The sequence below is a fragment of the Lepus europaeus genome, chromosome 16, assembly GCF_033115175.1.
Source record: "Lepus europaeus isolate LE1 chromosome 16, mLepTim1.pri, whole genome shotgun sequence".
In the NCBI taxonomy this organism is placed as follows: Eukaryota; Metazoa; Chordata; class Mammalia; order Lagomorpha; family Leporidae; genus Lepus; species Lepus europaeus.
The window spans coordinates 59330938-59356688 of NC_084842.1; the positions used below are offsets into that span (position 1 = coordinate 59330938).

The following is a 25751-nucleotide window of genomic DNA, read 5'->3' on the forward strand; positions in this document are numbered from 1 at the left end:
CAAAGAATAAAATAAAACCTTCATTTGGACCACACATGGAAACACACATTTTGGAGATGAAATGTTCTGTCACAAGAGATCCCACTTCTTTTTTAGCTAAAGGCGTTTTTTGTTCTCCAGGATTTCTCCCTTTCCTGTCAAATTCTTTTTTTGTTTTTAAAGAGTTATTTATTTATTTGAAAGTCAGAGTTACAGAGAGAGAGGGAGAGATAGAGACAGAGATCTTCCGTCTGCTGGTCCACTCCTCTCGGATGGCTGCTATGGCCAGGGCTGGGCCAGGCCAAAGCCAGGAGCCAGAAGCTTCACCTAGGTGTCCCATGTGGGTGCAGGGGGCAAAGCACCTGGGCCATCTTCTGCTGCTTTCCCTGGTGCATTAGCAGGGAGCTCGATCAGAGTTGGAGCAGCCAGGACTTGAACCAGTGCCCATATGGGATGCTGGCACACAAGTTGGGGCTTTAACCTGCTGTGCCACAGCACCGGCCCCTCCTGTCAAATTCTTCTGGTTGTGAGCAGCAGATACCAACTTGAGAATGGGAATTTTTACTTGCAGGATGTAGAGCTCTGTTGCAGAATCTAAGAGCAGCGACATAGCTGAGCTCCAAGAAAGTCTGAAAGTCTGAAAGAATCACTTGGGCAGCGCAAGACAGTAGAATGAGGAGAACATGCAATAGTGATAAACCACCCAGGTGTTCTCTCCATCTCTGATCTCTCTGGCCTGGACCAATCCACTGTGATGAGAGGAAGGGCGGGGCTAAAGGCAGGGGGCATGGGCTTGCCTGCCCCTTGGCATCAGAGAAGGGTGACAGACCACGTTGGTGGTCTGCCTCACACACACACACAGGGAAGCTTCGACAAGAGCCAGTTATTTCCTCCCAGTTCTGCAGGCTGGAAGTCCAAGATCAAGGTGCCTGACAGGTCGGACCTGCTGGGCTTGCAGGGGGCCACCTTCTCACCGTGTCCTCACCTGGTCTCCGTGCACACACGTCCCTGTGCCTCTACTTATAACTTGTACTGGATTAGGACCCCATCCTTATGACGTACTTTAACTTCCAGCTACAACCACAGACACATTCTAGAATTCTAGGGATTAGGGCTTCAACATAGGAATCTACAGGGACCACAACCGAGTCTGTACAGATGGCTGTGCAGACGAATGGAAAAGTGTTGTGCCAGGGGTTGTGAGTGTGGCCAATACCTGTTCTCTTCTACTTCCAATGAGGCCTGAGTTTTTGCAGGGCCCCTGACAACTCAGCTAAAGCCCACATGTCCTAGTCACCCACACAGCTTGCTGTGGATGTGTGACTGAAGTCTTGGCAGTGGGAGGTCACTGGACCCCATGGGCCACTCTGCACCTTGTCTTTAAGAAAAGTGAGTGTGTTGTAAATGACTAGGTGCTATTATGATCATTGCCTTTGGGGAAAAAAATAAGAAAAGTGAGTATGGAGGACGAGGCATTTAGCTCACTGGTTAAGATGCCTCCCTCCCACGTTGGAGTACCTGGGTTCAAGTCCTAACTCTGGCTCGTGACGCCAGATTCCTGCTAATGTGCCCCCTGGAGGCAGCAAGTGGTGATTCAGGTACTGGAGTCCCTGCCTCCCAGGTGGGAGATCCAGACTGAATTCCCTGCTCCCGACTTCAGCCCCAGCGGAGGGGACAGGAGGGCATCGCATATATTTGGGGAGAGAACTGGTAGATGGAAGATCTCTGTCTCTCTCTCTCTCTGCTTTTCAAATAAAAAGTCTTCAGAAAAGAAAAGTGAGTGTGGGTTCCTTTGCCCTTTCCACTTTTCCACTGGCCGAGAGAGGAGAGCTGGAGGAACCGTCTAGAAACTGGAGATGAGAGGCACCTGTTGAGGATGCGCTCATCATTCCACTGCCTTGTGCTGCCCAGGTGAGCCTCCCAGCATGCCCTGGGCTGCTCACCTCTGTTACATGGTCACCATGTGCCAGCCACTCTACTTTTAGATTGCACTGATACAGCATCCTCGTCTACACCCTCGGGACTACAGATAGCCATGACATACCGTGGTGGGTCAGCTACTACATCCTGTGATGTGGCTCCCGTGAGAGGACCGTGTGCCTGTTCCACTGCGACCTGGAGGGCAGTGTCCACCAGGCTGGCTGCCATGGCTCGAGCGTCCCCTCCAAAACCCATGTTGAAATGAAGTTGCCACTGTGACAGTATTAACAGATGGGACCTTTGAGACATGATCGTATCACAAGGGAAGAACCCTCATGAATGGGTTAATGCCCTTATCTCGGGAGTGGGTTCGCTATTGCAAGAGTGGTGTTTTAATAAAATGGTAAATTTGGTATCTGTTGGTAAAATGGTGTCTTATCTGTGGCACCATCCCAGGCTCTGGCTCCCATCACCAGCCTGGCTCACTAAAAGTCAGGTAACCAAATGGTCCAACCACAGGTGTCAGCTCCACCCCACCCCTAACAGGATTCGCTGCTCCCACTTCCCTACCCCATGCAAGAGTATTACAGGACCTGCTTCCTGCACACGGGCTCTCTCTCTGGACCTCTCTGTCTCTCTCTCTCTCAACTTCCCTTCTTCGCCCCTTCCCTCGGGCCTATCAGATTTCCCCCATCAATAAACTCTTTGTCTTAACTCCGGTGTTTGGTGTGCTTTGTGGTGGCCTTACAGTATCCTTCCCCTCTCTGTCTCATTAGCTCACTTGCACTTCTGCCTTCCTACATGGGTTGAGGAAACATGAAGGCCCCTCGGAATTCAAGAAACTAACTTATTTTCTTTATAAATTACCCAGGGGGCTGGTGCTGTGGTATAGCAGGTAAAGCCGCCACCTGTGGTGCCAGCATCCCATATGGGCAGTGGTTCGAGTCCTGGCTCCTCCACTTCCAATCCAGCTCTCTGCTTTGGCCTGGGAAAGCAGTAGAGGATGGCCCAAGTCCTTGGGTCCCTATACCCACGTGGGAGACCCAGAAGAAGCTCCTGGCTCCTGGCTTCAGATGGACACAGCTCAGGTTGTTGCAGCCAACTGGGGAGTGACCTAGTGGATGGAAAACCTCTCTCTCTCTCTCTGCCTCTCCTTCTCTCTCTGTGTAACTCTTTCAAATAAATAAATAAATCTTTTTTTTTTTTTGACAGGCAGAGTGGACAGTGAGAGAGAGAGACAGAGAGAAAGGTCTTCCTTTGCCGTTGGTTCACCCTCCAATGGCCGCCGCAGTAGGCGCGTTGCGGCTGGGGCACCACGCTGATCCAATGGCAGGAGCCAGGTGCTTATCCTGGTCTCCCATGGGGTGCAGGGCCCAAGAACTTGGACCATCCTCCACTGCACTCCCTGGCCACAGCAGAGAGCTGGCCTGGAAGAGGGGCAACCAGGACAGGATCGGTGCCCCAACCAGGAATAGAACCTGGTGTGCCGGCGCTGCAAGGCGGAGGATTAGCCTAGTGAGCCACGGCGCCGGCCAATAAATAAATCTTTTTAAAAAAAAATAAATTACCCAGTCTGTGGCATTTTTTTTTTAGCAGCAGAAATTGAACAATACACTGACTAAGCCTCCAGTGTCTCCCATCTGTGCAATGGCAGGCACCTCCCAGCTGGCCTTCTCACACCGTGTCCCAACAGCAATCGAATGACTGTCTGTCAATTGTAAATTGTATTAGGCAATGCCCCAGTTTAAAACCTCCTGATGACCTCCCTTTGCAGTCGGAACAAACCAAACTCCTTCTCGTGCCTTCCGTACTTAGTTCTCAGTGTCTCCAGTCTCCACCAACCCACCACCCTCCAGCTCTAACTGCCTTCCGGTTGTTCAGCCTGGACACACCACAGGGATCTCCCGTGTGCTCAGCGGGGGCCACTCCCTCTGCTGAGATCCGACTTTCCTGGGAGCCTGCGTAGCTTGTCCGAGCCTTTCACCTCTCTGCTCAAACATCACCTCTGCAGAGGGCCTCCCTTCTCCCCCCACCTAATGTCGCATTCCCTCAATCACTGCTGCTGGGGTGACAATGAAACTTAGGTTCTTTTAACAAGGGGACAGGTTAGAAGCAATGGGACACAGCAAAGATGAGCTTTTAAAAAAACTTTTAACATTTTATCTTACTTAATTGAAAGACAGACACACACAGAGAGAGAGAGAGAGAGAGAGAGAGAGAGAGAGAGAATCAATCTCCTATGTACTGGTTCACTTCCCAAATGCCTGCAACAGCTGGTGGTGAACCAGGCTAAAGCCAGGAACCAGAAACGAAACCCAGGTTCCCCACATGGGTGATGAAAACCCAAGTACTTGGCTCATCACCTGCTGCCTCCCAGGATGCAAGGGAGCAGGAAGCTGGAACCCAGGCTCTACCCCCAGGCTGGGATACGACATGTACAGATGTCCCAAGTGGTGTCTCAACTGCTGTGCCGAATGCCTGTCCCCACAGAGGAGCTCTGATGACGGAAGGTATCAGTGCGTTTGGGCTTCTCTCAGGAAGTACCACAAACTGGGTGTCTTGTAAATAAGAGAAATGTATTCCTCTCTGGAGGCCAGGAAATCCAAGATGGAAGAGCAGTGAAGACCTGCGTTCTGGCTCATACACAGGCTGTCTTTGTATTGTGTCCCCATGTAGGAGAAGGGGCGAGGGAGCTTTCTGGGGTCTTTTTTAAAAAGGACACTGATTCTGGGGCTGACGCTGAGGCACAGTGGGTTAACACCCCGGCCTGAAATGCTGGCATCCCACATGGGTGCCGGTTTGAGACCTAGCTGCTCCACATCCAATCCAGCTCTCTGCTATGGCCTGGGAAAGCAGTAGAAGATGGCCCAAGTCCTTGAGTCCCTGCACCCATGTGGAAGACCTGGAAGAAGCTCCTGGCTCCTGGCTTCGGATATGCACAGCTCCGGCCATTGCAGCCAACTGGGGAGTGAACCAGCAGATGGAAGACCTCTCTCTCTCTGCCTCTCCTCTCTTTGAGTAACTCTGACTTTCAAATAAATAAATCTTAAAAAAAAAAAAAAAAGGACACTGATTCCATCCAAAGAGGGCCCATGCTCATGACCTAACCATTTCCCCAAGGCCTTGAGTCCTAACACCATCAACCTTAGGGGCTAGGAATTCAACACGGGAAATTCGGGAGATGAAGACATCAAGACCATGGTGAAAGAAATGAGAAAGCCAGGTGGTTCATCAGGGAGGCTGCTGGGATAGCCCTGGGGAAAGGTCTTTGGGCAACCTAGGGGCAGCGTGAGGGTCCTGGGCATGGGTGGGAAGGTCCAACCCAGGAGAGGGCATAGTGAGTGCAAAATTAGCAGAGGTTACAGTTAGCAGAGGTACCATGAGCAAAATAAAGGTATCAGATCGGCAGTTTTGCTGGAACGATCAGCTTCCCAAGGCTGCCAAGGCAACTTGCCATTATCGGGGTGGCTTGAAGCATCAGAAGCTTATTTTAGGAGTTCCGGAGGCCAGAAGCCAGAGATCAAGGTATCCGCGGGGTTGGTGCCTTCTGAAAGCTCTGTGTGTGTATGCATATGTGGGTGTGGCTATGGCTGTGTGTGCAGGTAGATTGGCACATACTTTCTGAACAACAGTTTGGCAGTAGACATAAAGAGCATAAAGCATGATCATGTGTGAAGAAAACATGTCTGGGTGATACAAAAATGATATTTGTACATCTCTGTGAAAGGAATATTGCTGATTTAATTTTAAAATTTTCTTTATATTTTCTGAGTTTTCATCAGTAAATATTTTATTTGGATAATAAAACATTAAAGTAGCCAAAATATTATGTTTGAAAAGAACACGTATCCATTTAACCTTAATATAGAGAACTTTCTTTTTTATATACTTTTATTTACTTATTGATTTATTTGAGACACAAAAAGAGAGACTGAGAGAGAACTCCTATTTACTTGTTCGTTCCTCACAGACCTGCAGTGGTCAAGCCAGGAATTCAAATCTCAACCCCAGTGTCACGTACACGGGGCAGGGGCCCAACCGTGTGAGTCATCGCTACTGCTTCTCAGGGTCTGAATTAGCAGGAAGCTGGAATTGGAAGCAGAGCTGGGACTTGAACCCAGGCCCTCTGATATGGGATGCAGGTGTCCCAACCAGTGTCTTAATTGCTAGACCACACACCTGCTCCTGGAGAAGCTCTTTCTAAACTCAGAAGCAATGTAGCGGTGGTGTGCTGGAGCTGGCTTGCACAGACTTGTAGAGGCAGTTGTTAATATTCAGCAATTTTGATAGCTAAAAATCAGCTCGGCGGGACTATTTCCACTGCAGATACCAGCAGATGTAACAAACCAGACTTCTTTGTTTTCAAACTTCTGGATTTCAATTTTCTTTTAACAAAGAAAAAGTGAGCTTATTAACTGAGATTAAACTGAAAATATTTGTTGGTTCAAAGGACCATGGGGATGGCATTGTGGCGTAGCAGGTGAAGCTGCGCCTGCAATACCAGCATCCCACATGGGAGCCAGCTTGTGTCCCAGCTGCTCCATTTGCAATCCAGCTCCCTGCTAATGTGCCTGGGGAATCAGCAGGAGATGGCCCAAGTACTTGGATCTCTGCCACCCACGTGGGAGACCCAGATGAAGCTCATGGTTCCTAGTTTCAGTCTGGCCCAGCCCTGGCAATGGCAGCCATTAGGGGGTGAACCAGCAGGTAGAAGATCTCCGTCTTTCCTTCCCTCTCTTTGAAACTCTGACATTCAGATAAGTAAACAAATCTCTAAAAAGAAATCATGAAAGGAAAAGGTAATCAATAGGGGGAAGATGTTTGTAAAAAGTTTGATGGAATTAACGTCAGAACATGAAAGAGAATGTACAGTTAAACGCCAGGGGCCAGTCTTGTGGTACAGAGGGTTAAGCAGCCACTTGCAATGCTGGCAGTCCATGTCAGAGCGCTGGTTCCAGTCCTAGCTGCTCTGTTTTCAATCTAGCTCCCTGCTGGTGCATCTGGGAAAGCAGTGGATAAAGACCCAAGTACTCGGGTCCCTGCTGTCCAAGTGGGAGACCTGGATGGAATTCATGGTTTCTGACTTCTGCCTGGCCCAGACCTGGCTGTTGTGGCCATTTGGAGAGTGTATCAGAGGATGGAAGATCTTTCTCCTGCTCTCTCTTGCTCTCTCTCTTTCTCTCTCTCTTTTGAATGAATGAATGAATGAGTAAATGAATAAATAAATCTTTTAAAGAATGGTAGAAACATAACCTAGATATAAAAACAGGCAAATGACATGAAGAGTAATTCACTAAAGAGATACAGGTTGCCAGTAAACATGAAAAAACATCCAATGACATTCATAACAAAAGAAAATAAAGATAGAAACAATAATGAGGTCTCCCTCACATTGACAGATCTCTGTTGTACTGCTTTACAGAAGATGTATGACATATACACAACACACCCTGGGAGAACCGTAATGAGTACACACTGTATGGAAAGCTCCTTGGCAAAATGCACCAAGAACATCAAATCGCCCACATTCTTTAACCTAGTCATTCCCAGGAATGGATCCTAAGACAATACCAGAAATTCAGACCAGGACCATGAACAGAAGTGCTTGCCGATGTCTCTGTGAAACTGAAGGAGCGGCCGGCGCCGTGGCTTAACAGGCTAATCTACTCCGCCTTGCGGCGCCGGCACACCGGGTTCTAGTCCCGGTTGGGGCGCCGGATTCTATCCCGGTTGCCCCTCTTCCAGGCCAGCTCTCTGCTATGGCCCAGGAAGGCAGTCCTTGGACCCTGCACCCGCATGGGAGACCAGGAGAAGCACCTGGCTCCTGGCTTCGGATCAGTGCAATGCGCCGGCCGCAGCGGCCATTGGAGGTGAACCAACGGCAAAAAGGAAAACCTTTCTCTCTGTCTCTCTCTCACACTATCCACTCTGCCTGTCAAAAAGAAAAGAAACAAGAAACTGAAGGAGCAACCTCTCCTCAGGCACGTGGCTGGAGACACCTGACCTCGGCTCGGGACCTCACTCAGCTCCGGACCTGTCCATGGCAATTTCGAAAGCTCAGCTGGAAAACTCGAGTTAGGTAAGGCAGAATGCATCCAGAGGCCAGTGTCTAGGGGATGTCAGCTTTCATTCTTGGCACAGGTGCAGCTGTAGGGTCAGGCAGGGGGGCGAATTGGGGGCTGGTGTGGGGAAAGGAGGGGAAGAGGAATTCCACCGCTCTGTACATTGATCTGGGTTCTGACCCCACCACCAGAAGCACTGTGCTCCCTGCATTTGTTTTCTTCCTTACTGATTAAGAAATCATGCTCTCTACACTTCCATGTTAAAAAACACCCAACAAACCAGGAACAGAAAAGACCTGCTCCGAGCTGACAAAATATCTATGAAAAACTCACAGCGCACAGCATCCTACACGGTGAAATAACTAGAGCTGTGTCCCTGGCACAAAGAACAAGCCCAGGATGTCTGCTCTCATCACCTCTAAGGGCATTACTGAGGTGCTAGCCAGGGCAGCCATGCAGTCGGGAGTCATGCTGGCAAAGAAGAAATGCAAGTACTCCCCACTGAAGATGACATGGTCCTTTTTACAGGAAATGTGCAGGAATCCACTAGCCCTAGTCACCTGGACTGCCATAACACAGTACTACAGGCTGGGTAGCTTATAAATGACGGAAATTGGTTTGTCTCAGGTACAGAGGCTGGAGAGCTGACTGCAGGCACCCATGTGGTTGGGTTCTTGGAAGGGCCCTCTTCTGAGTCTCCGACTGTGGTCTTTCCATTGTAGCCTCCATTGCACAGTGGGAAGAAGACTGGGGAGCTCCCTGGGATCACCTTTAAACGTGGACTAATTCCATTCGTGAGGGCTCCAACCTCATGACTAAATCATTTCCCCAATGCACCACCTCTTGATACCATCACGTTGGAGCTAAGATTTCAACATACGGGAGCAGGCGCTGTGGAACAGCACATTAAGCCAATGCGTGGGATGCCCACATCCCACGTGGGAGGGCCTGGGTTCAAGTCCTGGCTGTGCTTTCTGTTCTGTGCTAATGTGCACTCTGGGAGCCAGCAGGTGATGGCACAGGTACTTGGGTCTCTGCCACCTACACAGGAGATCCGGGTGGAGTTCCTGACTCCTGGCTTTGGTCTGGCCCAGCCCTGGCTGTTATAACCATTTGGGGAGTGAACCAGTTGATGGAAGATATCTCCCTCACCCCCTCTGTCACTCTGCCTTCCAAATAAACAAACAAACAAACCTAATGATTTGTGGGAGGACCTAAAAATGTCGTCCATAGACCACTTAAAAAACACAAACCTGGGGGGCATGTTTCTGGCACAGCAGCTAAGACACGGCTCGGGATGCCCACATCCCATACCAGAGTGCCTGGAAGCAAGTCCCAGCTCTGCTCTCTGTTCCAGCTTCCTACTAACATAGAACCTCAGAGGTAGCAGTGATGGCTCCAATATTTGAGTCCCTGTCCCTAACGTAGGAAGCCCAGAGTTCCTGAGTGCTGGCTTAAGCTTTGCCCAGCTCCAAGTGCTGCAGGCATCTGAGGAGTGAACCAGTGATAGGGGACAGCTCTCTCTTTCGAAAACAAACAAAAACCAAATCTACTAGCATAAACAAATTCAGCAAAGTTGCAAGATATGTAATCAATAAAAAAGCACAATGTTTATAGACAGCATCAGTGAAGAAGCCAAAGTAAAAATTGGAAAGCAACATTATTCACAACATCATCAAGAACTATTTAGAAATAAATTTATCAAAAGGAGTATAAAAACTATACTCTGAGAAACACCAAAGATTATTGAAAGAAATTAAAGATAACATAAATCAATAAAACACAACCCATGCTCATGTATTGGAATGCTTAATAGTGTTCCAATAGTGTGATCTATAGAATCAACACAGTCCCTGAGAAAAATACCAGTTGGCTTTTTTTTCTCATGAGTTGACAAATTGACCCTAAAATTCATATGGAAATGAAGGATCCAGAACAGTCAAAACAATCTTCAAAAAGTACAAAGTTAGAAGATTCACAGTTCCCAATTTCAAAAATCACTCTGAAACTACAGTAAGCAAGTCAATGTGGGGGCCAGTGCTGTGGCATAGCAGTTTAGGCTACTATCTGCAATGTCACCATCCCATTTGGGTGCTGGTTCGAGTTCCGGCTGCTCCACTTCCAATCCAGCTCCCTGCTAATGTGCCTGGGAAAACAGCGGAAGATGGCCCAAGCCCTTGGGCTACTACACCCTCATGGGAGACCCGGAAGAAGCTCCTGGCTCCTGGCACAGCCCTGGCCATCTGGGGAGTGAACCAATGAATGGAAGACCTCTCTCTCTCTGTCTCTTCTTCTATCTCTCTATGTAACTCTGCCTTTCAGATAAATAATTTTTTTTTTTTAAAGACAATTTGGTCTGACCTAAGGGCAGATAATCAATCAATGGAAGAAAATTGAGTCTAGAAATAAATCCAGGCCTGCGCTGTGGCTCACTAGGCTAATCCTCTGCCTGAGGCGCCGGCACCTCAGGTTCTAGTCCTGGTTGGGGCCCTGGATTCTGTCCCGGTTGCTCCTCTTCCAGTCCAGCTCTCTGCTGTGGCCTGGGAAGGCAGTGGAGGATGGCCCAAGCGCTTGGGCCCTACACCTGCATAGGAGACCAGGAGGAAACACCTGGCTCCTGGCTTCGGATTGGTGCAGTGCGCTGGCTGCATCGGCCACTGTGGGGGTGAACCAACGGAAAGGAAGACCTTTCTCTCCGTCTCTCTCCCCTCTCCCTCACTGTGTAACTCTGCCTGTCAAAAAGAAAAAAAAAAAAAAAAGGAAGGAAGGAAGGAAGGAAGGAAGGAAGGAAGGAAGAAAGAAGAAGAGAAAGAAAGAAAGAATTCAGACATCTGTGCCCAGTTGGCTTTCAACAGGGTGCTAAGATAATTGGATGGGGAAAAGGAATATCCCTTTCCCTAAATGGTGTTGGGATACCTGGGTATCTACATGCAAAAAAGTGTTTGACCCCTACCTCATACTGTATTCAAAAATTAATTCAAAATGGACCAATGACCAGTGTAAGAGCTATTAACTATAAAATTTCCAGAAGAAAATATAGGTATAAATCTTTATGACTTTGGGTTTTTATTTTTTATTAAAGAGTTATTTATTTATTTGAAAGTCAGAGTTACACAGAGAGAGAAGGAAAGGGAGAGAGAGAGAGAGAGAGAGAGAGATCGATCTTCCATCCACTGGTTCACTCCCCAACTGGCCACAACTGTTGGAGCTGTGCCACTCCAAAGCCAGGAGCCAGAGGCTTCTTCTAGGTCTCCCATGCAGGTGCAGGATCCCAAGGATATGGGCCATCTTACACAGCTTTCTTAGGCCATAGCAGAGAGCTGGATTGGAAGTGGAGCAGCAGGACTCAAACCAGCACCTGTATGGGATGCCGGCACTGCAGGCGGCAGCTTTACCTGCTATGCCACAGCACCAGCTCCTGACTTTGGGTTTTTAAAATAGTTTCTTAGCTATGCCACCAAATTTACAGATAAAAAAGGAGACAAGTTGCACATCATCAAAATTAAAGTCCTCATACTTGAAAAGTTTCCTCAAGAAAGTGAAAAGACTGACACTCAAGATAGGAAAAAATTTAAATTTATATGTCTGGTAAGACATTTGGATCTAGAATATATAAAAACTCTTACAAGCCTGTAATTAAAGAATGGGCAAAAGCTCTCAGGAGACATTTCTCTAAACACACACAAATGGCCAGTGCTCCTGAAAAGATGCCTGATATCGTAGCTGTCAGGGAAAAGCATTTCAAAACCGCAATAATGTACCACTTCACAGCTAGTAGGATGGTTCTACCCCTCAGATAATAAGTGTTGGTAAGGATGTGGAGACATGAGGCCTTGTATGTTGCTGATAGGAATGTAAAATTGTCTAACTGCTTTGAAATCATCTGGCAGTTCCTCAACAGGCTAACGGTAGAGTTCCCATCCTATGCAGCAATCTCTCTCCTAGGGCTATACAAGTCCAGTAGTCTCTCCTTATCCATGCTTTCACTCCTCTTGGTTTCAGTAACCATGGTATGAAACTGCTACGTGGAAAATTCCAGAGAGAGAGCAAACAAGCAAGCACACATCATATAACCCTCACAATATATTGCTACAATTGTTCTATGTTATTATTAGCTGCTATTGTGAATCTCTTGCCATAACTACAAATTAAACTTTATCTTAGGTACATATGTATACATACTACATAGTAATTATAGCATTTGGCACTATCCATGGTTTCAGGCATCCTCTGGATGTCTTAGAATATATTTCCGATGGGAGGATGGCCCAAGTCCTTGGGCCCTGCACCCGCATGGGAGACCAGGAGAAGCATCTCGCTCCTGGCTTTGGATCAGCGTGGTGCACCAGCTGCAGCGCACCGGCCGCAGTGGCCATTGAGGGGGTGAACCAACGGAAAAGGAAGACCTTTCTCTCTCTCTCTCTCTCTCTCTCACTGTCCACTCTGCCTGTCAAAAAAAAAAAAAAAGAATATATTTCTGATGAATAAGGTGGGGCAGGATTACCATACCCAAGAGCAAATAACATCTACACAAAAACTTGTGAGTATTCATAGCAACATTACTAGCAGCCATAATGTCCATCGGTTTATGAATGGATAAATAAAATGTGGTAGGTGTATACCACCAAAATGATGTGGCAATTTAAAAAAGAAATCCGGTTGTATGCATGGGAGAACCATAAAAATATTATCCTAAGTGAAAGAAGTCGGTTACAAAGGGCCATATCCTGTATGATTACATTTGCATTAAATATCCAGAACAGCTCTATAGAGGTTTTTATAACCGACAGAGTAGATTAGTGGTTGCCTGTGGTTGGGGCACATGGAAAGTGGAGGGTGAGGGAGAAGGGATGTAGTGCTGCTTTTTAGGGCAGTGAAAATCATCGGACTTGGTTGTAGTGGTAGCTGCCCAATTCTGAATATACCCAAAATAACTGTGCACTTTGAGTGAAGTTTTTGAGGTATGTGAGTAGGATCTCAATAAAGCTGTTGGAAAAAACTCAACTAACGACAGATCACACCTAAAAGGACAGCATATTTATATTGTCCTGGGTCCAAAAAAGAATGCCTGGGTATGGGGAAGGCAGAGAAGCTGCTATGGAGAGAAGCATGGGTTTGCCTACAGCGTAACACACGAAACCTTTCATTTGAATTAGCTCTTTGGGCTGCTGTTCAATGGACTTGAACTTGTGCTTATTTGCAAGGCTGTGCTAACTCCATCTAGACCTGCCTTGTGCAGCACATGTGACCAGCAGTGTGGGGCAGCCCCACTGAGATGTGCCGTAAATGCAAAATGCACACTGGATTTTGAAGACTTAGAATGGAAAAAACCTATCAGCTATCTCATTTGCAATTTTATATTCATTTTTATATTGATTGCATATTGAAATAATACTTTGGATTTCTTGGCCAGATAAAATATTTTCAAAAGAAGCCAAAGCATCTGAGAATTAAAGTTTTTCCTTGGAGGGGGCAGATGTGGCTGTGCCTGGATGCTATCTTGTTCCATTATGAGCTGTGTTTAACAGGATCCCTGATGCTGGGTAACCCATAGAGAAGTGGTTTATTAAGTTTTGGTGGTTAAAAGCCCAAGGTTGGGCAGCCTCATCAGTTTGGCCTCAGATCAGGGTCTTTTGGCTCTGTCACATGACAGTGCAGAACTAGAAAGGAAAAGAGTTGTATGTAGAAGGGGACAGGTCGATGGGGTCCCTTGCTCTACAGCAACTCATTTTTGTGAGAGCCAGCCTAGTCCTTTGGGAGCCACGTGAATCCCTCCCGGGGGTGGCACCCCCAGGTCCTGACCCCCTTCCACTGGGCGCCACCTCTTAAAGACGCCATCACTCCAACACCGCCACACTGGGGCCCAAGGGCGACTCCCAGTGCTGGGGATGAGCTTGGAGGGAAACACAGGACTCGGAGCACCAGCGGTGCTGCCTTCTGCCCTGCAGGCTTCCTCCTTGGGCCTCACCCTATAGGCCTGAAGTCATGCAGGCAATGCCGAGGGCAGCCACAAGCCACAGAGCGTCCTCAACTCCAGTCCTGGGTCTCGGAGCAGATGGGCGGGAGATGCTTCTCTTTCAGTTTCGGAAAGTTGCTGAGAGACAAATTTCCCCGGTTCAACAAATTCTGAGGTCAGGGGAGACAGAGAGAATGTTCTGTTTCAAAGAACCCCAGAGTTGTTGTGTAGGAAAGCTGGGCTCATGTGCCATGTGGTAGAGAAGCTGTGTACAGGACAAAGTCGTGCAGGGAGACAGTTGGGTGTCTGCACACTGGGTACCACGTAGTACTAGGCCAAGGACAACTTCAGAGGCAGAGAGCTGGCATTCCTTAGCTTTATTTGCATAGTTGCTCTTTACTTAAACTATTTTAAGATTTTTATTTATTTGAAAAGTTGGGGAGGGGGGAGGCACCTCCTATCCACTTGCTGGCTCACTCTCCAAATATCTGCACCAACGAAGGCTGAGCCAGGCCCAAACTGGGGGCCTCCCTGTCTTGCATGTGGGTGATAAAATCCCAAGTACTTAAGCCATCACCTGCTGCCTCCTAGCATCTGAGTTAACAGGCAGCTGGAGTTCGGAGCAGAGCCCGACTCAAAGCTAGGAACTCTGATATGGGACATGGGTGTCCCGAGCAGCGTCTTAGCCTCGGGGCCAACTGCCCACCCCGCTCATGTGTTTTGTTGTTGTTTGAAGACGAGGGCAGAGGCATCAGAACGGCTTCCTTGAGTCTGCAGCAACCGTCAACCCAGAAGGAGTAGCTTGGACCTGAGCTAGAAGAGATGCTTGCTAGTGTTTTCCATACTGTGTTCAAAAACCATGTCTTGAAGAAAGTTTCAAAATATCAATGGAAAAAAAATCAGCAGCAGATTTTTGTCTGAAAGCCGACGCATCGGAAAAGACACGCAGATTCTCCTTGTTCAGCACACACCTGTCTGCCCTCCCTACGCAGGTGTTCAGCAAAACTTTGCTCTCGACCCCTCCCTCTTTCTGCTCTCAGTCACTTTGAATAGCAGGCCAATCAAAAGGCAAGAGGGAAAGCAAAGTAGCCAAAACACACGCACACCCAGCCAGCACAGCTACAAGGGTAAGCGTTGTGAAACCCAGTGATGATCTATAGCTCATTTCACCTCTTCCTGGATTTCGTTAGTGTAGATAGCAGGGAGTGGCTGTAATGAAATGCAGAACCATAAAAACATAATTCTACCTTAGTACAGGTCTATCAGTGAACCCACAGACCCTATTCTATATCTGCAAGGGAAGAGAAAAATTATACTGAACTGTGTAATGTAATTCCAGTGGTAGTCTGTAGATGGCGTAAAAGAGCTTTTTTCAACACTAACTGATTACCAATGAAATAACTATTCAAGGAAGTTCTTGAATTTCCTACAGACTACCAAACGGAAGACCCGGCAGGTTGTCTTGGTAAGCAAAGTCTTATTTTATTCTGTAAAAGAAAATAATGTTATAGTTTGTAGGTAGGGATCCCAAGTGTCTATGAGTAAGTCCTAGGCATTTTTCTACGTGGGCTTTATCTGATATGAGCTTACAGCTGAGCTAGCACTGTCTATGCCCTCCTAGGCCTAAGTCAGAGAAAGTTCTTTTCCTTGAGTGACATGCACACAGGATTTGCTTTCAGGGGCTGTTTTCGGGTTGAGAGTTGAATCTTTGGGTCACAGGTGTGTTCTAGTTTTTGTGTTTACAGAGCTGCTGGTTGTTCATGTCAGAGGGCACTGCACTTTGTCCTGTCTCCCTTGTCTGTGTTCTCTTTGCAATAAGAAGGTTCAAGAAAATGGGCTACACTGTCATGTGTATTCAAGTTTGTCCCCAAGGGTCTGGGTGCTGAAATTTGATTTCCATTGTGAGATATTAAGTGGGTTGGAAAGCTGATCTGACTATGGTGATGAGAGTTGGGGTCTCTGGGGTGTGACTGGGATCAGATAGGATCATCGGGGTGGGACCTCGTGATTGAACACCAGTGGCTTTATAAGAAGAGACACACACGTGTGTACCTTCCCAGCCTCTTGCCACATGATGCCCTGTGCCACCCTAGACTGCCAGCAAATTGCCCCCAGATGTAGCCCCTTGACCTTGGGCTAGAATGGCAAGCCAAAATAAACCCCCTTTTCCCCTCAGAAACCTTTTATTTAAGGTATACAAATATCATGCATTATAAACCACTTTTCTTTATAAAGTAGCTGTCTCAGGTATCCTTACAGTAAGAAAATTGAACCAATGCAGGGTGCAAGTCAGCTTCTCCCAGAAGTGGTACAACTTCCCTGGTTTTATGGGCAGGTTGAATGTTTTTTCAAGCTGTTTCCGCTGGCTCTGTCCTGGGAGCTAGCACTCAGGTGGAATTGTGGGTTCGAAACGTTTCCCAGGCAACAACCACTTGGGTCAAAAGGTTTGAAAGTGAATGTGTCTTTACAACAAAAAGCCCAAGTTTACAAAACCACATAGGGAACCTAGGAGAGAAGTTCTTGAACTGGTTCCAGTCCTTTCAACGTGTGGTGAACAGCTGGCTGCACAGACACAGGGAAGAATGAAACCTTTGCAGAACAGAACGTGCTGGGCCAGACTGATGGCAGGAGTAGGATTCCTGGAGACCAAAGTCCCGAGCTGATGTTCTCAAGTCTCCAAACAAAGGCAATTCAAATGTATGTGTTTGTTATATCAAATAATATGAGGCTAAACCTATCAGAGTCAGGAAAGGTGACAAACACACCCATGGGAATGCTATACCTGCAAATTAAAACACCCCTTTACTATTTAACTTAGTAAATAATAACCTATTTTACAGTAAAATAGTTTTGAAGTTTGTTTGTTTGTTTTTGACAGGCAGAGTTAGAGAGAGAGAGAGAGAGAGAGAGAGAGAGAAAGAGAAAGGTCTTCCTTTTCCGTTGGTTCACCCCCCAAATGGCTGCTACGGCCAGCGCACTGTGTCAATCCAAAGCTGGGAGCCAGGTGCTTCCTCCTGGTCTCCCATGTGGGTGCAGGGCCCAAGCACTTGGGCCATCCTCCACTGCCTTCCCGGGCCACAGCAGAGAGCTGGACTGGAAGAGGCGCAACCGGGACAGAATCCGGTGCCCCAACTGGGATTAGAACCCAGAGTGCCGGCACTGCAGACGGCGGATTAACCTAGTGAGCTGCGGCACCGGACCGTTTTGAAGTTCTAATACAGATGAGCTTCGGTGATGGTCATTGGGATCAAAAAAATATTTTCTTTCACTGTGGCTGTGTGGCAGAGGTTAAGCCATCGCTCAAGAGGCCTGAAAACCTTCTTAGAGTACCTGCTTTGAGTCCCAGCTTCTTCACTTCTCAACCTGCTAATGTATACCTTGAGGGAGCAGATGATGGTCCAAGTACTTGGGTCCTTGCCCCCCACGTGGGTGACCCAGGAGTTGTTCAGGACTCCTGGCTTTCGCCTGGCCCAGCATTGGCTCTTGCGGGCATTTGGAGAGTGAGACAGTGGGTGAAAGATCTGTCTCTTTGCTTTGTCTTTCAAATAAAATAAAATTAAAAAATTTTTTAAATATCTTGTTTGGACCAAGGAGTCGTGACACTGATTTTCATTGATTTAACATGTTTGGTATATAAAATTTAAAGATTATCTAAATACCTTAAAATTATTTCTTTATGTTACAATGCTTTGATTTCTTTCTTTTCTTTCTTTCTTTTTTTTTTTTTTTTTTTGACAGGCAGAGTGGATAGTGAGAGAGAGAGACAGAGAGAAAGGACTTCCTTTCCGTTGGTTCACCCCCAAATGGCTGTCACGGCCAGCGTGCTGCGCTGATCTGAAATCAGGAGCCAGGTGCTTCTTCCTGGTCTCTGACACGGGTGCAGGAGCCCAAGCACCTGGGCCATCCCTCACTGCCCTCCCAGGCCACAGCAGAGAGCTGTACTGGAAGAGGAGCAACCGGGACTAGAACCCAGCGCCCATATGGGTTGCCGGCACCGCAGGTGGAGGATTAACCAAGTGAGCCACGGCGCCGGCCCCTGCTTTGATTTCTTAATTGCAGAAATAAAATGTGTTCATAAACTAAGTACTTTAAATGAATGACTAAATGAGAGGACAAAATGGCATTTGGGCATTTGAGTCAATTAATTTAGCTAGCTGTAAAGATATGTGAGTCGATTAATTTAGCTCGATATAAAACCAAAGCTGTGCTTTCATTAAATGCATGGGAACAGGAAATTTTTATCAATTTAACTCTTCCATGGTGGTAGCCACAGTTAACCATTAAGGGAATGAGGAAATTTTCACTTTGCTTGTGGTGGGCACTCTGTGGACTTAGCATGCACGTCCCTGCCTGGAGCGGTGTCTAGCACTTCTCTCTTGGTTACTCTGCACACTGGGCCTGAGAACACCGATCACCGCTTCTGTGAACTCTGGAGTTGGCTGGAGGTGGAAAGAGCTCCTCATTTAGATCTAAGAACAGTAGCCAGTAGGGGATCCTACTTGAGCCTGAAGCCCAAACCATTTTTACTAGGACTCAGCTTGTACCAGTTGTGTTTTGAGATATCAGGGGCCGGCCTGGGCAGTTATTGGGTATTATTTCCATTCTTACTGTCTTGGCTGGTTTGGGGTGCTGTAACACCCCAAAATGTCCTAACAGACATTTACTTCTAGAAGATCAGGGTGCCAGCATGGTTGGGTTTTGGGTAGACTACCACCTGCTCCTTGTCTCCTCATGTGACAGATGAGAGGCTCAGAGAGCTCTCTGGGGTCCCTTTTCTAACCCCATTCATGAGGGCTCTAAACTCAAGATCACCTCCCTTAGGCCCCACTTCCTAATACTATATCGCATTGGGAGTTAGGATTTCAACATATGAAATTTTTCAGAAATTACTTATTTTATTTATTTGAAAGGCAGAGAGACAGACAGAGACAGGGAGAAGAGATTTGCCATGGACTGGTGCACTTCTCAAATGCCCATAATAGCCTGGGCTGGGGCAGACCAAATCCAGGAGCCAACAACTCAATCTGTGTCTTCCCCATGGGTGGCAGGGACCCAAGCACTTCAGCAATTGTTGCATCCCAAGGTGCACATTGGCAGAAGCTGAAATCAGGCGTGGAGATGGAACTAGAACCCAGGCACTCCCATGTGGGCTGCAGCATCCCAAGCAACATCTTCACCACCATGCCAAACACCCACCCCAACAGCATATGACTTTTGGAGAGACACAAACATTCAGTCCACAGCACTTCTTTTTTTTAAAAAAAAAAAAAGATTTTATTTTATTTATTTGAGACAGAATTACAGAGAGCGGTAGAGACAGAAAGAGATCTTCCATCCGCTGGTTCACTCCCTAGATGACTGCAATGGCCAGAGCTGTGCCGATCCGAAGCTAGGAGCCAAGAGCTTCCTCCAGGTCTCCCACGTGAGTGCAGGGGCCCAAGGACTTGGGCCATCTTCTACTGCTATCCCAGGCCACAGCAGAGAGCTGGATCAGAAGAGGAGCAGCCAGGATTAGAACCGGTGCCCATATGGGATGCCGGTGCTTCAGGCCAGGGCTTTAACCCGCTGCACCACAGCGCTGGCCCCAGCACTTCTTTTAATATTGCAGCTGTGTGAGGAGCTCCTTCAGGAAGCAGGAGAACATTTCTGAGTTGATGCCACAAAGAAGCGACCTTTACTTTTACCATGAATTTTCACATCTGTGTCATCTTTCTCTTTCAGCATCTTCATGAATGCCAATGAAAGGTAACAACAGGGCCTCTTCTGGAACAGAAGAAATAAGAAAGGACAACAAAGGCATCTTCAGACTAAAGTGTAAGCCCAAGAAAGCTCTGGAAACCAGACTGGTTTGTCTCTGGGGGAACTTTCGCAACTCAGGGTTGTTCCTGGGAGCTCAATTCTTTAGGTCCTTCTGTGCCCATTGAGATAAGGAAGAGAAGAGGGACAGAAGGATCTGGTGCTTTGTGGATCCTGATGGCTTATCTAATACAGTTCAGGGGATGTTGAGCAAGTTCCTTGAAAGCTGTACAGCTGCCCAGCCCTGGCTGAAGGGTCTTGAGGGTTCATCCCAAAAGAACTCGCCCTGATCCATGTGCCACTGAAATGCTGATAACAAAATAGCTTCTTGTCTAGAGCAGGCTGATAACTAGTGCAAAGGCCATGCCCTAGAACAATACCCAGTATTTCATATGGAATAAAGACATTTTATGAGTGAATGAAAAAAAACTGAACAAGAGAGAGGAGGAGACAATGCCCATATTTAAAAGCTTCCACTCCCTCATCACCCTTGGATACGATCTCAACTCACTGCAATGACCTACAAGACCCCTTGTGACCTTGGTCGTGACTCCTCTCATTTTTGCTCACTCAGTGCTCACACTGACCTCCTGGCCCTTGACAAGCCAACCTATCTGTCTTTGCCTGTCTCAGAAAGGCTCTTCCCCCAGATCTTCCCACAGGTGACTGCCTCTTGTCCATCTGTCTAGCTCATCCTCTGACAGCAGCTGCCACCAACTACCCTCCCATGCCTGCAATGGACCCTTTGTTTTCGTATGGAGCACTTAGCACTTTATGAAGTTAAGCTTGGTTGTTTATTTGTTTACTTTCTATCCCCTCTCCAAATAATAAGCTCCTTGAGAATTAGGACTTTATCTTACTCACTACACCCTCAGCTCCTGCATGGCCAGTGGGGTATCAATAAATATTGGTTAAATAAATAAATGGAAGAACATATTTCCTGAGAGGTCTTTTATCATGATCTAATTAATCACCTTTTGCACAAGACCCAGGTATAGCCCCAAACCACGTGAAGATCCTGAAAGGTAAGGTAAGAACAGTCCCAATTCACCACGTGGGAGAATTCTCAAGAACGTCACGGGCAGGTATGTGTCAGAGTGGAGGTCTACCCAGTGAATCTTAGCCTCAGTTCCAAATGATCTCGGGGTGGGGTGTGGCCAGAGGAGTTCCCATAAACCAAATCACCATCGAGGGTCTGAAATAACAGAAATTCATTTGTTATCATTCTGAGGGCCACAAGGACCAAAGCAAGGGGCCCGCATGGCAGCATCCTCTCCAGGGCCCCCTCCAGCTTCTGTGGCTACTGGCATGGCTGGCCCTGTGCTGTATCACTCCAACCTCTGCTCCGTCCTCACGTGGCTTTCTCCTTTGTGATTCTGTCCTCTGCTGTCTGTCAAATACCCCTCTGCCTCTTTCTTATAGGCGTACTTGTCATTAGATCCAGGGGCCATTTTCCACGTGATCTCACTTCTCAAGATCCTTAACTTTGGGGTGGATCTTAGATGAATTAAGATGCTGCATGAGATGCCAGCATCCACATCAGAGGGCCTGGGTTCGAGTCCTGACTCCACTTCTGCTTCTAGCTTCCTGCCTGATGTGCATCTGAGAGGTAGCAGGCAATGGCTCAAATCCTTGGGTCTTTGCTACCCATGTGGGAGACCTGAATTGAGTTCCAAGCTCCTGGCTTCAGTATAACCAAAACCTAGCTTTTATGGACATTTGAGGAGTGAACCAGTGAATGCAAGATCCATCTCTGACATTCTCTGCCTTTCAAATGTATGAAAGAAATAAAAATAAACAAAACTGAACTTCTTCCAAATATTAATAAACAATCTTTAATTTTATCCCTGAAAAGATTCTTTTTCTAAATATGATAATATTCAGTTTCTGGGGATTAGGTCATGGGCAGTAGGCAGACAAATCTTAAGGGGCTCATCCTTCAACCCCATCCGTATTACACGTTATTTGATAAAGCTGACATAATTATCTATCTTTCTAGTGTTTCCCAGGCTTCAAGTTGTGTAACCCAAAGAATATAGCCTCCACCTTATGAGTCTCTAATAAAAAAGTGTTTAATGTCAACCATGCCTAATTTAATGTTACCATTTAATGTGCATTTTTTTTCTAGAACCTGATTCAAGAGGCTCTGAAGAATAGCAACTGCCATTAGGAATGTCTAGTGTTCCAGAATGACCAACACTATTTCTAGCAGCTTCCATCTTGCCATCATTGTCATGCTAATACTTGCGGTCAGAATCCAACCATCTGATGGGAGTGAGATTTCCATTAATATGTCCAAAACAGGCCTGCTCCATGTTCCCAAAGACCTGTCTCTGCAAACCACGGTCTTAGATATTTCACAAAACTCTATATCTGAGCTTCAGACAGCAGATGTCCAATCACTCTCAAAGCTGAGGATTTTGATAATTTCTCACAACAGAATCCGATATCTTGATTTCAGTGTGTTCAAATACAACCAGGAATTGGAATACTTGGACGTGTCCCACAATGAGCTGTGGAAGATTTCTTGCCACCCTAGTGTGAACTTCAAGCACTTAGACCTCTCGTTTAATGCGTTTGATGCTCTGCCCATATGCAAACAATTTGGCAACATGTCTCAGCTGAAATTCCTGGGGCTGAGTGCAAGCCAGTTACAAAAATCCAGCGTGCAGCCAATCGCTCATTTGAATATCAGTAAGGTTTTGTTGGTCTTAGGAGACCTTTATGGGGAAAAAGAAGAGCCTGACGTGCTTCGAGACTTTAACACAGAGAGTTTGCATATTGTTTTCCCCTCCAAAAAGGAATTCAGCTTCCTGTTGGATGTGGCAGCCAGCCCTGCAGCAAGTCTGGAGTTGTCTAATGTTAAAAGTGTGCTGGATGACAGCGAAAGTTCTTACTTCCTAAACGTTCTGTCAAAACTTCAAAAGAATCCGAGGTTATCAAATTTTACCTTACACAACATTGAAACGACTTGGAAGTCTTTCTTTAGGATCCTCCAGCTGGTTTGGCCCTCAACCATAGAGTATTTCTCAATTTCAAATGTGAACGTTCAGGGTCCACTTGACTTCACAGAGTTTAATTATTCTAACACTTCCATAAAGGCCTTGTCTATATATCAATTTTCCACTAGTACGTTCAGTCTTTCCCAAGGTAACATCTACAAAATTTTGTCAAATATGAACATCCAAAACTGCACAGTGTCTGGGACACGTATGATCCATATGCTTTGTCCTCTCCAAATTAGCCCATTTCAGCATTTGGATTTTTCCAACAACCTCTTGACGGACACGATTTTTAAAAACTGTGGAACCTTAACTGAGTTAAAGACATTTAATCTGCAGAGGAATCAATTAAAGGACCTCACAAACTTAATTCATATGACCACGAAGATGGAGTCTCTACAACAATTGGATGCTAGCCAAAATTCACTAAGAAATGATGAAAACGAGGTAGACTGTTCCTGGACTGGAAGTTTATTAAATTTAAATTTGTCTTCCAATGCACTTACAGACTCTGTTTTCAGATGTTTACCTCCCAAGGTCAAGGTGCTTGATCTCCACAATAACAGAATAACGGCCATTCCTAAAGATGTCACCCACCTGGAGGCTTTGCAAGAACTCAATGTTGCTCTCAACTCCCTCGTGGACCTCCCTGGCTGTGGCCCCTTCAGCAGCCTCTCTCTGCTGATCATTGAGCACAACGCAGTTTCCCATCCATCAGCTCATTTCTTCCAGAGCTGCCAGAAGATTACGTCAATAAAAGCGGGAAGCAATCCATTCCACTGTACATGCGAGCTAAGAGAATTCATCAAAAGTATGGGCCAACTATCGAGTGAGGTGGCGGAGGGCTGGCCTGATTCCTATAAGTGTGCCTACCCAGAAGGCTACAAGGGAACCCTGCTCAAGGACTTTCACGTGTCTCAATTATCCTGCAACATAGCCCTGCTGATGGTCACCATTGGGGCCACCGTGCTGGTGGTGGCCGCTTCCGTGACCTGCCTCTGCGTCTACCTGGATGTGCCCTGGTACCTGAGGATGGTGTGTCAGTGGACCCAGGCCCGGCACAGGGCTCGGAACATCCCCCTAGTGGAACTCCAAAGAAACCTCCAGTTCCATGCTTTTATTTCATACAGTGGGCATGACTCTGCGTGGGTGAAGAGTGAATTAGTACCCAACCTAGAAAAAGAAGATATCCGGGTTTGTCTCCATGAGAGAGACTTTGTTCCTGGCAAGAGCATTGTGGAAAACATCATAAACTGCATTGAGAAGAGTTACAAGTCCATCTTTGTCTTGTCTCCCAACTTTGTCCAGAGTGAGTGGTGCCATTATGAGCTCTACTTTGCTCACCACAATCTCTTCCATGAAGGATCCAATAACTTAATCCTGATCTTGCTGGAGCCCATTCCACAGTACTCCATTCCGAACAGCTATCACAAGCTCAAAACCCTCATGGCACGGAGGACTTACTTGGAATGGCCAAAGGAGAAGACTAAACATGGACTTTTCTGGGCAAACCTAAGAGCAGTCATTAAAGTTAAGCTGATGGAGCAAACAAAAGACATAGATCACACACAGAGCTAAGAATATTCCTCTTGTCAGCATTGCGGCTTTTGAGATTGCCAACAATGACTTTTTTTTTTGTATCCACACATATGTAAACACAATTTGGAGTTTACAATGTCGATGAAAATACGTACAAATACATGGTGGTTAAAGTTCATGAAATGATATGATTTTGATCTACACAATTCATTTCTAACACACAGAGCATTCGCCTGTTTCTTGAATTACCATGGAATCCAAAGAAGTACATGTTTCTCTTTAGTGATATAATCCTGGCTGCTGGCATCGATATTAGAAACTCCACGACTTTTAGGCCAACAGCTGGATTTCTGTTGCTGAATTCTAGAGCTGTTGGTGCCCACTGCAATTCTGCTCAGTATTTGCCTCTACAGGTTGAAGGTTGATCATTGCTAATGTTTGAGACTCAACACCCAAAGGGATTCCTTGCTGACCTTCAGGGCCAGACAGGGAGCAATTCAGAAGTGCTGGACAGTTGCTCTTGGAAACAGTCTTCAATCAATGTCAGAAAGAGAACTGGTGGATAAACACCCCAACTTCCTCACTCACTTCTGAGATAAGTCTGGGGTATACTTTTCACTCTCCTTGAGGTCTCCAGTGGGATAAAGTTCTGGTTGTCCACAGTAGAAGTGACTTGAAAGAGTGTTCCTTATTTTCTTCTTTCATATTTTTTTTTCTCCTTTACTCACTCCTCTACAGGTGTTTGATGGAATCACTTCTGAAATAAACTAGTTTCGGTTGAATACTTGTCTCATGCTCTGCTTATGGAGAACCCTGGCCAAGAGTGTGCTCTGCTTCAGTCCAGGTGGAAATTTTGAGACCAATCTTCTGTGGCTGGTGATTTTGCTCAGACCAGTTGTATGGACTGACGTGAACAAGAATCTTAACTCTTTTTTGTCATTTTTAAGCACAATTAAAATCATCTAGGAATTCTTTTACTAATAAAAAGTCCTTTAGCAAGTCACTATTAATTAAAAGTGAAAAGCCTAGAATACAAAATTGTATGTATGACTTGGTCTCAACTATGTTGAAATATGTATAGAAAAAAGTCCAGATAAAATATGCAAAAGCATTATCACTGCTTGCCTGAGGTTGTTGCTTGTTTTGTTTTTATCCTCTTATATACTTTAAAAATTTGCAATCAACAAATAAGAGGTGGAATAGTAGAGAATAAAGGAGATGAGTCTGGGCTCTGGATTAAATCCTGGCTCAATGTCTCTGTAGCTCTGCGTCCTGGGATGAGTTTCTTAAGCTTTCCCTGGTCTGTCAAGTGGGCATAATAATGGTGCTTCTCTCATATGGTTGTAAGAAGTCAGTGGTATAGTGGGTAGTGGGTCAGGGTCAAGCTATTCACGGTAGAGGTGGCACTCAGTCAGCAGGTGGAGCGCCCCACACGCAGAGCGCTCAGCCTGAATTCTGCCTCTTCCTCCTGCTCTTGACCTTGTGTGGTTCTGTACT

General features: G+C 46.4%; 1 protein-coding gene across 5 annotated transcripts in view; it reads left to right on the plus strand.

Moving 5' to 3' along the window:
* Positions 1-25290, plus strand: part of TLR1 (toll like receptor 1) — a 51424-nt gene extending 26134 nt beyond the window's left edge. For 2 of the 5 annotated variants that reach the window (XM_062212814.1, XM_062212811.1), the window contains exons 3-4: positions 19639-19731; positions 21842-25290. In XM_062212814.1, the coding sequence (XP_062068798.1) occupies positions 21903-24293 (2391 nt within the window). In that variant the 5' untranslated portion in view covers positions 19639-19731; positions 21842-21902 and the 3' untranslated portion in view covers positions 24294-25290. Of the gene's footprint in view, positions 1-7889; positions 7979-15333; positions 15383-17876; positions 17934-19638; positions 19732-21841 lie in introns of those variants that run through there. The other 3 variants (XM_062212812.1, XM_062212813.1, XM_062212817.1) reach the window with 3 other exon arrangements.
* The last annotated feature ends 461 nt before the right edge of the window (positions 25291-25751 follow it).